Source organism: Filicampus tigris, chromosome 12 (genome assembly GCF_054856515.1).
Source record: "Filicampus tigris isolate MCC_2025a chromosome 12, RoL_Ftig_1.0, whole genome shotgun sequence".
Taxonomy (NCBI): Eukaryota; Metazoa; Chordata; class Actinopteri; order Syngnathiformes; family Syngnathidae; genus Filicampus; species Filicampus tigris.
This window is the reverse complement of record NC_141228.1, coordinates 10,466,158-10,483,283: the sequence shown is the minus strand read 5'-3', so window position 1 is coordinate 10,483,283 and position 17,126 is coordinate 10,466,158. Positions and strand designations below refer to the sequence as shown.

The following is a 17,126-nucleotide window of genomic DNA, read 5'->3' as shown; positions in this document are numbered from 1 at the left end:
GAGATGCTGTATCCTAGCTAAATTTTATTCTTCTATCCATATATTTTCTTAGCTTATTCTTTTAGGGTCAGAGGACGTTTTCACCGATCCTGTCCCTGGAAGGACTGCCATTCAATCACAGGGTAAAGAGAAAATGTGAGGACTAAATCTACAGAAACCATGCAGATACCGTCGAGGAAGTACTTTGAGGCAATGCCATGATCCATTGTGTTTAAAAAAAGCATTATTTCAGTTTCGAAAACTATTTAGCCATAGAAAAGTAATAACTCATCCGTCCCTAATTAACTATGCATTTTGTTCTTGAGAGAGTTTGACTCAGTTGAGAGATGAGGATATTATGCGGCATTAAGTTGGGAGGTGATTTAATAAATATATTTTCTTTGGCGAATGATTCTCACACAAGGGTGTCCCTCTGAATGATAGTACATTGTGCAACACACACACACACACACACACACTGATGGTGCTACACAGCAACTCCAAATAGAGTGTCACTGTTGCATATTTCAGTATGATTCATTGTCTGTGTCAATAGTGAGTGAGGTGCATGGCCCTAACATTTGTTGTACATATGATATGTGGATGACAAAACTGCTGTTGGTGGACATTTGGAAGGATATGGGAGGAGGGACAAGGAGAGGGAGTCTGCTTCGTATTCCCAGGATACTATCGCTGATGGCTCCCGTCCAGAATGACAACACGGAAGCAGGTTGTGTTTTTCATGACTTTATGTCTTACTTTGCGGAGGCTTTTTATTGCCATTGTGTTGCAAAACAGTAATTGAAGCATATCGCTTTCATCCCCGCTCGTTTTTTAGCTCTCGTCTGCCTTTGGAGTGCCGTTGTCTTCCCACCGCTTGTGCACCTTGTTGGTTTCTTTATGATATATTGTCTCAGAGTCTGACGCTTTATTGTAGCCGGGTGCTGATGTACATGGCAATTAAATTGAAACCCCAAAGAAGCTTCACTTCAATCACTGTCTTCTTTCACCGCTCTCGTTTCTTTTGATTTCACTTTTTCCTTCCATCAGACCCCACCACCACTCACACACGCCCCCACACACACACACACACACACGCACACACCCCCTCTCACTGCCTTTCACCTTCATTTTAATAAGCACAGTAATGGTGTTGCAAGGCAGTTCCAGGTTTGGGAGTTAATTAGAATGGCAAGTTAAAGTCTACACAGTGGAAACAATGGAGGCTTTGCTTTCTCTTTTTCACAGTGGCACAAAGAGATAATAAGCTAAAGTCAAACACTGTGAGCAAGCAGCGACCAAGTAACTCTGACGAGCCTTCTACCTGCCTCTACACTTCCTATTGCATGTGGCCTTTATTGCAAATGACAATATTAGCAAGGAGCTGTTAATAACTGCATATATAAATGAAAGAATGAAACCATTCCAAATGATGTCGCTGTGGTGTGGCTGGAGCACAATGCAGAGCTCTCAGACTCCGGCAAACACTGGGCTGGCTGAGCAGGACAGGAGCTGTTGCCATGGAAACCTTTTCTCGGCTCACTCGCCAAAAACTGTGTCATTATCCTGTACTGTCGATTGGTGAAGAGAGAGGGGGAGAGCGGGCTGGAAAGAAAGAATGAAAGATGAGACAAAGATAGAACTGAAAAGACAAACGGAAAAACAAGAGACAAAGAGCCCCACGTCATCAAATTGTGCTCTCATTTGGACACCTCAAACTGATGCTTTCCCCCTCTCTCTGTCTGTCAGTGGAACCAGAGTTTGCTCCGTAATAGCGAAACAACTTCAGTAGTACCAAATAATGTGTGAAAGTATCAGTTAAAAGCAGGGCTGTCAGCTGATAATAGGACAGGTGTCACTTTGTTCTCTCCCTGCCATTGTCAAAAACAAGCTCCTTGTTGGCTAAAAATCACATTCACTGTATGTTTTTGTCAATACAACACAAGCAGAGTGAAAAATGCAGTCCGGGCTTCTTAAAGTGTGACATGAGGACAAGTGTATGGGCAACTAATTGCATGTATGTACTTTTATGCCTGTCACTGGGCTGGTGAGTGTTTGCACAGAGTGAGGTCCACATCAAACGAGTTACACTGAACTAATTACGCTGGCGTGTAAATAGAGGCACCCTGCTGATATGGGCATTGCACCACATGATTTCCCCAGGTGGAACGTGGCTTGTTTGCACTGCCTCTCCGTTCTTTGGGTGTGCGTGTGGGCGCTTTATTGAGCTGCAAGGTAAAAGAGTAAGTTGGAATTGAGAAGTAGCCCCTCCCAATGAAATGCTGCCCTGCCTGACACAGCTCCCAAGAGAGGCCTGCCCGTATTACTGTGGCTTTCTAATGGTCACACGAACAACAAATACAAAGCCATATCTCTTCTCGCTCCTGAAGCCCAACTATTATCCACTCATTTAAACAGCACTACTCAAAGTGATCTTACTGAGAAATAAAATGTGCATGAATGACATGAGAGTCGTCTGTATTTGCCATTTTTACTCTGTATGTCCACTGATGAGGTGGAAACCGCTGTAGCTAGCGCTCTGTACCTTCTGGAGAAGGTCACTACAGTCTTCTTGGGCTTGCCGATGCCGAGTTCCAGCTGGGTGGTGTCACACCACTCAACAAACTCAACAAACCATGGTGCTGAGCGGGGCCGGACAGGAGGGATAGGAGAACTCTATTGTCAGCAACCTTCACCAAGTGTCAGTTTGGTTAGGAGGTCCTGCACTCATCAGTGTAGAGCATGAATGCAGTGGTAAGAGGACACAGCCTTTTGGGGAGCTTGTAGAGGTGGTGATGGTCAGACAGATTGATTACACCCTTTATGTTCTGTGAGTGATTAAATCAGAATGAATAGAGAATGAATGATAATCCAGGTTTGTTCTGGTGGAGCTGTTCTGCCAGAATGTGGGGCTGCAGCATGTTATGCAGAGGAGAAATATGTAAACAGAAGCCTGCCCGAGGTGTTGAGAAGCTCCAGGTTTTTGTGGAGGAGGTCAGTGATAAAGCTTTTGGCGTCGTAACACCTCTAGCTGCCTGATAGCAAATTGTAGGAGATCAAACTGTGAACTGGTCTGGGAGAGAATGTGCTGTTTAACAACCCTTTCCATGGCTTTCATCGTGTGGGATGTGAGGGCCGCTGGTCAGAGGTTGTTCAGGGTTGAGGGGGTTCCTCTTAGGGATGTGGATGGTGGTGGCCATGGAAAGGAAAGAGAAACTTGCCGAAGTAAAACCAGTAACAGAGCCAAACCAGCATTACTTTACAGAATAAACCTTTGTGCTCAGTCATTTACATGGCCACAGGTGTCAAAAGTACGCAAACGTTTCTGTAGTCTTACTTCATTGTAGACATGCTTCCGTTGGTTCAGAAGGAAAAAAGACACTTGAGTCTCAAATGTTATTGTAGCAGTCAGGATACCATATTGTGTTAGTGCTAGTAGGCCACAAATGACCATTATGCTGGTCACAGATGCTAGTCAATTAGTCAACTAATCAGATCATATGTAAATTGCGTCATACCGCACTAGCCAGCAGCTGCTCTTATATGACCATTATCAGGGGCAGGGTGGCCATCTGGAATTTCGGAAAAATATATGGTCGTCGACCTTTTGGTCGTCAATGTAGTCATGACTAGTGGACTAATATCGGTAGCCCTAAGCGCTAGCATCAGTGTACTAAGCATTTCTTGGTCAAAATGTGTCGCCTATTGATAATGTTCAAGTCCAGACGTGCTGTTATATAAGAATTCTGCCAGTTTTGAAAACATGGGTTGTCATTTCTTTCTCATGTGACATACTCAGATATTGAATATTTGACATGTGTTTATAACTACACAACACTTGCCAGGAAAAAATATTAACCATGTTGGCACGGATCTACGCCAAAGCTAAACTTGTCCCTTAGTTTACTGTGGTTGTTTTCCACTGCAGCCATATAGAGCCAGTTCCGTCTACTGGATTGGACTGGACTATTTGGCTCCAATACAAGTGTACTATAACAGCAAGCAAAAATATCCACAATTTAAGTGTATTTTCACCAGGAATTAAAAAGTGTTGTGTCGCCCCTCCTTGAAGTTTCACAGAAGTTGTACTTGGCAGAGCTAAAAATACAGGTAGTTTCTTAGTACCTTTGTATTGCAGTAACCACTGAAGCATCTCATTTTATTTAGAGTGTAAATACATATTTTATCTGCCGATTGTCTTAATCATATTTACTCAACATCATATCATCATTAAAAAAATTGTAACTTGTTACTTTTTTGAGAAGAGTGATTAATATGTTAAATGATCTCAATTAAAATCTTGCAAAGTTCAACACTTCATTGAAGATAAAACAATTAGTGTGCCTCACAAAATAAAAGAAGAGACTAATTGGGATTTGTGTGCACATCTTCATTTAATCCGTTGCTCTGCTTTGATATGAAGAAGACCAAATGAGTACGGATTTGAAAATATTCCCCAAAATGAGCTTGGAAAGGCTCAGGTTTGTGTTTTCGTTTAGATCAAACATGCACTTTTTGTTCTTTTGTGATTCTCATCTATCAAAAGCACTTTTAGTCAACATTTAGTATTTTTCAAACTGTTCTTAAAAGAAAACAACTATCTACTGTAGCAACTCAAAGTTTGACTCAACCAACTGTGAAATAGGAATAACTTACATCAAACGACTGTGTCATTCACAAATATCTTGGGTTTGCTGCCAAGTGATCGCACCACCTCAACTAATCTTGTCTTGTTTCCCACCCACAGCCCCCAACACTGCACCCTATGGGAGTACAGGAAGTGCGCACGTCCCGATGGCCTGCCGGTACCTGGTCCTGGCTCTGACCACCTTGATGGCGGCGTACTAGCGGCGAGGAAAGTGACTGTCGAGAGCATTTACGAGTCTTACGCGGCATCGCCCATGACTGGATTCCAATCGGGAGCGGTTTGTTGCAAGGCAAAGAGGGGAAAATAATCATTATTTTTCTGTTTTACTCATGGTGAACTTCATGTAAATACTATTTGTTGTTTTCACTCTTTGCATTTTTATTTTTGATTGATGGATGAATCAGCCCCTCCCCCCTCCCTGGCGTCCAATCATATCAAACGCTCAGCATCACTCACTTGACATTTGAATCTGTTTATCTATCTCATGACTATAACAAAACAACTGTGCCAATTCTCTCAGTGCAGATGATTACCATAACAATGTTCTTTTGAATGTATTGTCGGTAGCTGAATGGAAGAAACGAGTCAATTTACTATAAAAAAAAAAAAAAAAAATCTAAAGCAGTAGTCACCTCATTTTGTTTGCTTTTAGTTTAGTGAGCCTGATTAACAGCTCGAATCAGGTAGTCAGAGTAGAAGTCACCTGTAACATATCGTTATCTTAACAAAAACATTTTTTGTTGTTGTTTTTTGTTTTAATTTGGTCTTCAATCAAATGACTATGTAAAGATGACGGCCTTGCTTCCTCTCGCAGATATAAATACCTGTCACATTTGTTAAAGATCTGTTTCTGTCGAGAGGGAAAAGCCCAGCTCATGTGCTTTGCTTACATCTTGAAGGTTTAGTAGTTCACTGTTTGCATTTTGGGGGAGTGCTTCACTCCTCTTTCTTTTACATAAGAGTTAATTTTAAAATAGATCTCAAAAGATGGCTACCTTACAGTGTTGTTGCATTTTAAATTGTTCCGGTATCTGCTGCTATCACAACGGCAAGGAAGTCGGAAAGACTTCATTTAGAATATATGAATTAAGACCCCAATACTTTTCAGCTGAATGTAAACAAAAAACAATATCTGTGAAATGGGTCATTTGATAAAAATAGCCTATTTTTTGGCAGACTTAATGATATATATATATACTGTATAAATTATATATCAATATACACATTAACATGCAGCACCGGTTGTATGATATTGCAATTTCTAACAGCAACAGTATTTATAACAGCCAATAAATATGGCCTACTATAATTTATATAGGTGTGTTAGTGGGCACAGCCACAGTTGTGTGACATCAAACTAGTGCATCTTGTGTAGTAAGAAAACGTGGCTTTGCCCTGATTTTACGAGTTGGAACTTGGAACTGATTTTCCCAGTTCTCTAGACACGTGACTTCTAGAAAAGTATTTATCTTGAAACCTGCTCACTTTTCAATCCAAGTATTACCATGCTAGCAGCTAAAATCTGCGTAGCAGACCAAGCTTGAATCAGCCATAGAGTAAGTGAGCGTCCATCTGAAGTCAAACTAAATCAAGCATTCTATTTTGTTTCATTTTGTTAACTGAACCTGGTGACTTCTGACTTTCACTTTTAGTATATGGCATAATCATCCTCCAGTATCTACTGTATCAATCTACAATGTAAAGAAGATACTGCAATGCCTTAATAGTAACATACTCACTGAAGGACATTTAGACGAGCCACTAAATGTTTGTTTGACATACTGTATTATTGAATGTTCCATCCAAACAAATTGTCCAAATCAGTCAATTGGGCACAAATCGAAAAGAACATTTACTGAGTTGTTTTGGTGTCAAACTCCCAATATGCTCACATGAACTTGAAACTGCAAATCTTCTAGCGAAATAGCCATGGCAGTAAAAAGACTTTAAAGCACAAACACTGTTATTGCTTCTACGTTTGGTTTTGTGGTGATTTCTTTTTATTGTTGGCTTGTTAAACAAATTCTAAAAAAAAAAAAAAAAAAAAAAAAAAAGAGAGAGAAAAGAAAAAGAAAAAATCTGCACCATATGGTCTTGTTTAAATGTTAAGCTACAATGAACCATGAGTGAGGAGTATATTTATTCACTTCCTTTATAAAAACAATGTATAAAACTACACAACCGGTTATGTGACGCTCATTTGATTTGAATGGGCATTGATTGAGGTGTCATGACTGCCCGGAGGTTTATTTGTCGAGTAAAAGAACAAATGTTTGCAATCAACTGAGTTCCTTTTTGAAGTGGGGAGAGGGCGTGCACCAATATAACAGTATTCTAGAGCAGACTCAATGTGTGTGTGTATATGTGGAGAAAATATAGATACACGTGTATCTTTAGAGCCTGTGTGTGTAGTCCTAGTTTTCACACACTTGAGTGTTTGACATGCAGAGAGTGTGCTTGTGATGCATGTCGACATGAAACATCAGCCATTTCGTTTTTTTATGTATTTATTTATTTTTAATCACAGTCGCCTATCATTTATCATGCGGGTTTTTTTTTGTGGCATACTTGAGGACAGCCTGAAATTTCGATGGCACTAATCACTTGTGAGTAAAGTGGTGTCTTGAGATATAAATGACCTGACTTACAAGTTGTTTGAGATGCTGGCCATCGTTTGGCGGATTTATTTATTTTTTTGCTTTGACTCAATTTAGCTCACTTCACAACATGCCATAGTTTGGCAGATAACAATTCTTCCCAAAAAAAGAGGCTTCAAACTGTTTAATGCCACTCCACTCCCTGTAGAAGTTTACGGTCAGATTCAACTTTGCCTTTCAGTCCGCTAGATTCATGCTAACTCATAACGGGAATTGCCATAGAAGGGCTAACAAATAGCATCTATGTGTCTGTGTATCAAGGAATGAATATTTGAACACAAACTGTTGCAAAACACATTAGACAGACAATATAACAATATTCACAAGCATATATTCTTTATCCTCTGTGAAAAATTACTTCGATTACTGTATAATAGTGACTCACTTACATTAGTCAGCTGAAACTTTGTCTGCATCACTGTATAAAACTGCCTCCCAGTGGTCAAGGCACTTACACCAAAATTTTACATTCTATTTAAGTACAGTGGTACCTCTACTTACGAAATTAATTGGTTCTGGAAGAAATGTCTTAAGTAGAAAATTATGTGAGTAGAGACGTGTTTTCCATGTAAATGCCCTAATCCGTTCCAAGCCCCCCAATATTCAGACATAAATGTTTTATAAAGCATAAAAATGCATCAAAAAATGTAACAAATACAAACATGTTACAGTTAGATTATTGCACAATAAATGAGAGTTGTGCAGGATGTAAAAAACAAAGAATAGAGTAAAGAATAAAAATGATGATCGTTTACCTTTTAATTGGTGTCCTCATCGCTTTTTGCCCTCTTTGGTTCATGTTCTCTCTCAGAGGTGGTTTTTGCCTGGCGTTTTGTAATAACGTGGAGACTGTCGATACATTACGGTCATATGCTTTGGCGAGATCAACCAAATGCATCCCTTTTTCATACTTTTCTATTATCTCTTGATTTGTTTGTATGGACAAAAACAAACAATTTTCTCCTTTTTTTTCTTTTCCTCGTTTCTAATTCACGGAAAACCATCGGAACACCCGAGGGGCGAATGACGAGGACGCTGCATAGACATATCTATCACATAGCTATCTATCTACCTGTCTATCTACACACATGGACACATACGGTAGAGGTCCCTCTTAGCCAATGGGATGCCAGGAAGATGCTAGGTAATAGCCAATGGCAGAGCAGCTATGAGTATGTTGCGTTCAGGAAACTCCGGAGCTGCGACTACCAGCCCATACTGTATTTTTACCTTTCGTATCTTGAAATTTCTTTCGTAACAAGAGGCAATATTTTCCTGTTGAGACGTTTCATAACTTGAAAATTTCGTATGAAGAGACGTTCGTAAGTAGAGGTACCACTGTATGTTCTTACTATGTTTTCATAAAGTACAGTATTGTAGCGTGCCATTTTCCTTTTTTGCTGGCTGGACCCGATTAATGGCATTTCCATTCATTTCAATGGGTATCTCAAGGCACCGCTGTATTCCACATTAAATGTACTGGATGATGACTCTTTTGGGAGGAGAAATGGTCTACACAATTTCCTTTTATTAATTCAATCTTATTTGCAATAAATCCTTCACATTCCAACACTTAAATCCATGTGACTTCATGAACGCTCATAAGGGTTAGTCCCGGTGTAGCTGCTGAGTCATGATTATTGTGGCATATCATGCATATTTGTTGGCCATCGAACGCGTCGTGCAAATACTCAGCTGTGCCCAGATGGCCAGATGCCACGGTGCACACAGCATATAGGATTATCCTGCTTTTGCGCCCGTCGTTCTTATTGACTGCGGTGTTGCTCACTAAATCTTCTGGCATATTTACAAACATAAAACACGGTTTATTTCATCCCGCAATGCATTGAGAGATGGCTGGGATTGTATTTTGTTTGCACAAACTAGAATCACATTGTGTTGAACTCCCTGTGTGCTCCAGCAGGCTGTTTCATGATGATCTCCAGTCCAAATTAAAATGTTGATTTACAAGTGGAAAGCTCACTGCCTCACCTCCCTGCTGACATCAAAAATCACCTCATTTAAATAAACCCTTGCATGTAGAGCAGCCCCACGCTTGAAGTTTGAAATGAGCCATCTCCATGTATCGGGATCCAACCGATGCGTTCAAATGCATACAAGCCACTCTGTATGCCAGTCCCGGGAGCCCAGAAGTACTGTACCTGTGAATGTGCCTTCAATGTATTTTGTCAAACACCACAATGACAAAAGATGACCTTTCATTTGAACCGCAATTACATCAAGCAGTATTATTTTACTTCGGGGGATCTTGATCAGGCTTGTGTTTCCACAGGCCCGGACATACTAATTGATTAGTAGAACTTGAGAATTTGGCCGATTTGGTGTAATTTGAAACAAAACCAGCAGCGGTGCTGTTGATTCCATTGCTACTAGTTATCTGTCAAAAGAAGCCCAAAGTGATGTTAGCTATGGCAAGTTTAAGCTACGTACGGATGATGTAGTACACCTCCTGTGCCGCAATATTCTTAATATGAAACTAGCATTGAAGCAGGAGGGTATAACATTTTGACTTCTGAAAAAAATAATGGTGCCGTGTGCTAACACCCTCCTTCAAAATTATTTTTCAACCGCCTAGACATCATGATTTAACAGGGTTTTCTTCAGTGCAGCTTTTTGTTTGCTACCCATTTTGTGACACCTCTCTGTCGACCAATCAATGGACAGCAGTGTGCCTAGCTCCACCCTCCACTAGCCTGCTGTGCTGAAAAGTGAGTCGGTACATTTTTTTTTTTTTGAGGGAGGACAATGGAACCACAAAAAAATAAAATAGCGTATCGAACTTAACCGCACTATTGCTTGGAGAAAACGAGGCTTCAGAAACTTGCTACTAGCTAAAATCCAAGCTAAAGTTATTATGTACAGTCTTGCAGTCAATACATTCACTGGTAATGGCCGGAATTATTAACATGCATATTTTTTTTTCAAACTATTTACATGTTTGTGCAATAGCTTCATAATAATGCTTGTCTTTAATTTTAGCCAGAAATATGCTTCACAGTAACCTTTGAGCACCTAACAAAAATCAATTAAGGGAGCAAAAGACGAGATAAAATTGCACTTTTAATAATTGGACTGCATTTTCATCGGTGACTTTCCACACTATGTGACTCCAAATACCAAGCACTGCAGTTGTTGCCCTCAATATAAGATATGCAGGGTTCAACTCCTCTCCTTCTTTGATGCTCATATCTTTCTGTGTTTAAGGTGATAGACACACTACCTGACAGTTACCTTCCGTGCAGCTGCAAAAAAACTCAAGTAAATAAACAATGCTTCTTGGAGGCAAATAGTTTCAACAATCAGGAGCAACACCTCTACTAGTCAGAATGCACCGACAGTAGTGCGTGTGTTACAATGTGGGGAGTTGGGATCAAATTTGAAGAACTGACAAAATAGTGCACACAATGTGCTGTACTGGTGTTTACAAATATTAGGGCCACACAAAACAGAAATGTTCAAAAATTGTAATAGTAAAGTTTGACTTTAAACAATTTCAAACATTAATTGCAAGGACTTATTTTTTTATATTTTTGGACAAAACTAAACCCACTAAAAAATCTAATATAATTAAGGTAATACGTTTGTTCAGCATACTATTCCAAATCCCCAAAAAATGATTAGGCCTGCTCATGTTGTAGTTTAGGGCAGCATAAGACCCAGTGGAAGCACAACTAAGACATGTCTGCATCTAGTAGTGATTGATGATATTACAACTGAAAACTATGATTGGCCGCTGCATAGTCATAGTTCGCCACCCACGGATTCGTATATTTGGGGATTTTTGTTTTTTTATATATATTTATTTCATAATTGGTATTTTTGCCGGGTTTTTTTCCCGCGGGCCCACCAATTGCCCATTATATATATATATATATATATATATATATATATATATATATATATATATATATATATATATATATATATATATATATATATATATATATATGCACATATCTCTTTGTATATTTTACATACTTCATGATTATAATGTTTTATTAATTTAATTTTAAGTTTATAACTTTTTTCCTCATAAGAATAAAGTTATTTTCTCGAAATATTGACAGTTTTTTTCCTATCATAGCATCTTTAATTTATTCTCTTACTATTTTTCTTCATTGTAGCCCTAATGCTTCTTCATAGCTTTCAAATGAATTCATATTCAATATATGAAGCATAGTGATTTGACGCCCCTACTGCTCAATTCAGGTTGATTTAAATCTGTGTTGTCCTACAGGCAAATTAGGCAGTGTGCAGTTGCATGGTGCTTTTAGCCATCATTTGTATTTCTGTTTTTATTATTATTCATTTGTACTGTTTTTTTTTTGTTTTTTTTAATGGAGCGGGGTTGGCTGTGCTGTTTATGAAACTACCTACCCAATGCCTTTGTAACTTTAATTTGGGGATATGTTGTTTCATTCTGCCGTCTGACTCTATGCAGCAGGCACATTGCACCTCCCTGAGCAGCATACTGAGTTGTGAGCCTCAAAAGAACAACACAAACACACTCACATTCACTTGGTGAACGTGTTTGTCACACGGTAGCCTGGAATAAGTCTTTCCGTCAAACACATGGGGAAGACAAAATGAACTTTGCCCATCTTCAAGCAAAATAAATTGGTAAAAACTTCAACAACAAAAAAAGAATGCCAGTGTGGCAGCTGCCATTGCTGGAGTGGATCTTTGAAAAGTATGTCAAGTGAGGCCTCCTTATTTTGCTAGCCGTGGAAAATAAGTCGCCAAGCATCAGGCTGTTAAAGCCACTTTCAATGAGTGACAGTCAATGTAATGCTACTGGGTTTGTTTGCAATGCTCATAATGGCACCACATGTCACCTCTTTGTAGCAACAAGTCCACATTTTGTTCTGGGTCGAAAGCAGGGGTCGAGAAACGAATACATGGCCCACGAGAGCTTTTCGTCTGGCCGGCCATGCAATTCTGAAAACATACAGAACCTCAGAGGAACTGTTATAAAAAAAAACTCAAATGTAACTCGCAAATGCTCATAAACTACAATAATAATAATTTGCATCATATTTGTTCATACATTTAGGATGGCCCTTGGAGGGCCTGCTCGGAAAACGGTCCTCCACTCCTGCTCTCTGACACACATGCAACAAATGCATTTCTTTGGTTTACTGTTACACAAGTACACGTTTAATGGTGTTTGTTCAAAAATGGTGGATGGACTTTCTTATTCTGAGGGCACCATATGATCAACTCTTCTTTTAAGTATTCAATGTTGAAGATATGATGGTATTACTAAAGAAACGGTGTGAGGAGAATGGAAATGTTTACTCAAATGTGTTTGAAGGTCCTAGATGCCGCTTGTATATTTATAGGCTCTAAATCACTGGAATGATATAAATAAGTGGCATTGATATACCTATACCTATATATATAAATATATATTTAAATAAATATATATTGATATTGTCCCAATATGAGAAAATCCATGTACTTTAATTGATTTAAAGCTTACATTGTGTACAGTATAGCACGTATGCAAGTCCATTTTCATCATGTTTGATGTAATTTTGTAGCAGTGGTTTGATACTAATAAATGGCAGTCGATGATGGAATTGTAAAAATGTGAGGTTTGTTTCTTTTGTGTGTTCCGGTAGGCGTGCAACAGTGGAGAATTTGCTTAGTGTCTGCCACAGTCAAAAGGATCCAGGTTTGAATCTGAGGCTATGTTCACGCTGCAGGGTATGATGCCTAATTTGTAGTTTTTGTTAAATCCAATCTTTTATTCAGTGGTTCTCTTTACAAAAACAAATGTGACTTCTAACATGAACGAAATGCATGCATGAAGTGACACACGTGATCACGTAAAATTGTGACGTTTGTCGCCATTTGATGACGTCTATGTCGATTAAATGATTTATCTTAGTCTCAGTTTTTCATATCACAGAAACCTGGCACTTGAACAGGGGTGTGTAGACTTTTTGTAACCACTTAAGTGTGAATGGCTGTTTGTCCGTTTGTGCCCTGGTATTGACTGGCGACCGGTCTAGGGTGTACGCTACCTCTCACCTAAAGTCGACCAAGGTAGGCTCTCGCTCACCTGCAACCCAAAGAAGAGAAGAAGCAGCAGTAAAGCGTGTTCCAGAGCACCGAATGAGGGAATCAAGGCAAACATTTTCCTTACAATATCTGTAATTTGTTCTATGGGCTAAGGGTTCAGGTAACGACCCTTACGGCTTACTCGGGAGTTGGTCATGTGATGTTCGCAAGCTGTGATGTCATTTTCAGTCGACAGCAAGATGCAAAATGGCTGCCCCCTGAGATTGATACAGGGGTGGATTTTGCTACATATTATACATATTCTTGTAAACAATTTTTTTGATTTGCCTTCCTAACGTGGCCTGACGTGAGTCACTCATGCAATTAGTCATAAGTCGAATTATGGATGTGTGATTATGTGTTTGCTTTCCAACTTGGTCCTCGCATTTAGGTATCCCTCACAAAGGAAGCCATATTTAAGTTACATACTACATACTACAACTCTCTATGACAACGAAATTCTCTGATTTCTACGAGCTAAACAGCAAAGAAAGGCAATGATTATATTTGGGGGAAAAAACGTACAATTACTATAACAGAAAGAGAATGTTACTCAAGTTTTAAAAAAACATTGTTTAATGTGCTAGATCATTTTTGGCATACGGCCTTGATTAGATTTTGTCTATGAAAATGCATGTTAATAGTTGTTAGCTTGTTTGCCTCACAATTCTGAGGTTCAAAGTTTTTTTCTCCTGCCCTTTTCTCTTTGTCTTCTGGCTTCCTCCTGAACTACAAAAAAATGCATGTTCGGTTAATTGCAAATGCAAACCCATATGAATGGTGGTGCCCTACAATTGACTGGTGACCGTTCCAGGGTGTACCCCGCCTCTTGGTCAATTCCCGGCTGCTTGTACTTTATGAAGGCCAATATAACCCCATTAAAAGGGGAAGGTACTACATATCGGTAAAAATGTATATATTGCGATTGCTATGAGTTCTTGAAGTGATATACCAGATTTCTTTTGTGTGTGATTTCATTTGTTGTCATAATTGGTCGGATTGGCAGAAGATAACAATAATGCTGCTTTTCTGCTTATTCACTTTTTTATGACAGTCAAGTATCACTTTGATAACACGGTCATACTTTTGCTCCAGAAACTGGTGCACAGAGGTTGTCATTGTGATGCGCTGGTAAAGAGTTCAATGCTGTGACGGGAACCACATAAGGCGATATGGGTCCACCGGGACAATGGAAGTTGCTAATTGCCCACTCACATCAGTCCCCCGCCCACTCACTCTTTACTTCTTGGCAGTCTTACTACTGAGTGTTACGGCATCAAGATGAACTCGGCAGCACACGTTAAGTGGTCCAATAATTAAAGCCCGTGGAGATGCTCAAGATAACACAGCTGGCTGCTTCAATTCCAGTGACTTCAACAACAGGTCTATCTCGCCACTTCGCTTAATTGAGGCGGGTCATGCGATCTGAAAAGTTTGGCTTGTTTTTCAATTCTTTTAAGCCTGATCTTACCTGCAGACACTGCAGCGGGAAGGAGAAAATGCGGGGGATTTGGCAGGGATGCAAATGAGACGAGGTAGACTTTATAATCCTGAACGGCTGACTTGGTCCAAAAAGTGACAGCAGTGGAAGGCAGACAGCGAAAAGTGCTTGAGACTCTTGCTAATGAGTGTCTGTTCTGGCACAGCAATTAAGAGCGGCCAAAGCAGGACATTATTCAGCAACCACATTGTTGTTGTTGTTCAATGAAAACCTGCATGTGCCACATTTTGGGGATTTATATTCAGGAACAAAAAAAATAAAAATAGCAGTTTTACTGATGTGCGATTCGTTTGAAAACACACACACCACAAACAACTCTTATCAGACAGATTTATCACCAGAAATCGAGAGCTGTGTTTTCACAGCCATCACAGTAGATCTATGTGTTGTGTGAAATAAATCCATCCATTTTCTACACCACTTGTCCTCATTAGGGTCATAAGTGAGTAGGGGCCTGTCCCATCTGACAGGGCACACCCTATACTGGACTGGTCACCAGCCAATCGCAGTCATAACTACGTAATTGGCTGATGTGTTACTTGAGGCTTATAATGGGAAATGGCTGTGCTGTCTTGAACAGAAGTGATGCAGAAGGAAATGTATCACCGATTAATAATAAATAATCACAAAGGCTGAAAGTTCATGGTTTTATATGGCGTGTTTGTATCGTGCTTGGCCTCATTGAGTTTGCGTGCTAACTGGAGTCTATCCTCGCTGACTATGAGGACTGGACTTTACATTTAACTAACACATTTAGACACCTTATTTGGACATGCAAGAGTTAATCAGACTTGGTTCAGTGAAAACATCCCATTTCACCTCCTTAAAACACCCTGCTCCTACTGCACATACTATCCTTGGCTCATAAAACCAGCAATTGTCCAACAACCAATCCAGGGTGTACCCTTCTCACCCAAAGCCAGCTGGGGTAGGCTTCCTTTAATACAAAGTTGTTTGTAACGCAAGTTAACAGAGGAGTTATGGTCTAATAAAGTACAGTGGAACCTTGATTTGACGGATGGTTTGGGGGAAGGGGCATCGGTTACATCAAAGTGCTTTTTTTCATGGCCTAAAAACATCCAATACAATACAAAAAAAAATCATAGCATAAAAATGTACAAGATTATTGTAAGTAAATTTTTAAAAATAAATACATAAACAGCATGTTATGTTTGGTCCTTATTAGTTTTGTTTTCTCAGTGTTTCTGTGTCCGTCTCGTCAATGATTTGTGTCCACCTGTCTGCATTCCACACCCTAGTGTTGGCCAATCAGCTCCCTCCTACCTTGTGTGTCTCGCCCAGGTGTTTCGTCAGTATGCTTGTATTAAGTTCCTAGTTTTCGTTCAGTCCTCGCCGGATCATTGTCTCTGTCATGTTGTTTTGTTTCTCCTGGAGTTGTGTTTTGGTTCTCTAGTATTTCTTTGCTACATTGATTTTGGACGTTTCAAGATTAGCTTGTGCTCGTTTTTGTTACTAAATAATTTCTTCAGCATCCCTGCTTCGCCTGCCTCCCTGCATTTGGGTCCTCCATCCTGGAAACGTGACAGAATGATCCGACCAAACATGGACCCTGCAGGACTGGTCCCATTCCCACCTGGCTCCAGGTGACACAGCAGCCACAATCTTACTTTTTCAATCGATTGAGTGCAGTTTTTTGACATATATTGACAGTAGAGCATGTATTAGAATGTGCAAGACATCAACTAATAAATGAGCTAAGAAGAGGTTAGAAAGTAGCTTTCACCCTTTTGCCCCTCAATTGCGTGTTCCCATTGAAGGCGCAAATGTGGAGGCTTCCACCCTATGCCTCTTTTGCGCACTTGTTCCACACTTCAGCTGAGCCCACATCGAAGGCCCCGAAGAGGCATTGCAAAAGAGGTTACCATATTTTCCGGACTATAAGCCACACCCATTCTATTTTAAAAAAAAAATGAAAAAAACATAAGCCGCACCTTTCTTGAAAAATGTGATATTTACAAAACGACTTTGAACTGTAAATGCACATATATGTGCCTGAACAGATTCTTTCCTAACTTTGCTGATTAAAACGGAACAGAACAGAACCAAGAGCAAATAAAGTACTTATCTTCATTTCACTCCCCGCTGCCACTCATTTGACAGTTAACTTGGTACCAATTCATAACCTAGTGCATAGCGCCCTCGCCTATTGAACTCCTCCACCTGCAGTCAATTGTATTGTATTGTAATTCCAGTTAGAATCCCCCTAGCGGTGGAAGAAAAATCCACAAAATGG

The 17,126-nt window shown here is 39.7% G+C and overlaps 1 protein-coding gene across 2 annotated transcripts in view; it reads left to right on the top strand.

Annotated features, from left to right (window-relative positions):
• The window catches only part of negr1 (neuronal growth regulator 1), a 191,306-nt gene extending 178,410 nt beyond the window's left edge, over positions 1 to 12,896 (top strand). For both annotated transcript variants that reach the window (XM_086047306.1, XM_086047307.1), the window contains one exon: positions 4,727 to 12,896. In XM_086047306.1, coding sequence (XP_085903432.1) covers positions 4,727 to 4,827 — 101 coding nt within the window. In that variant the 3' untranslated portion in view covers positions 4,828 to 12,896. The remainder of the gene's footprint in view (positions 1 to 4,726) is intronic.
• The last annotated feature ends 4,230 nt before the right edge of the window (positions 12,897 to 17,126 follow it).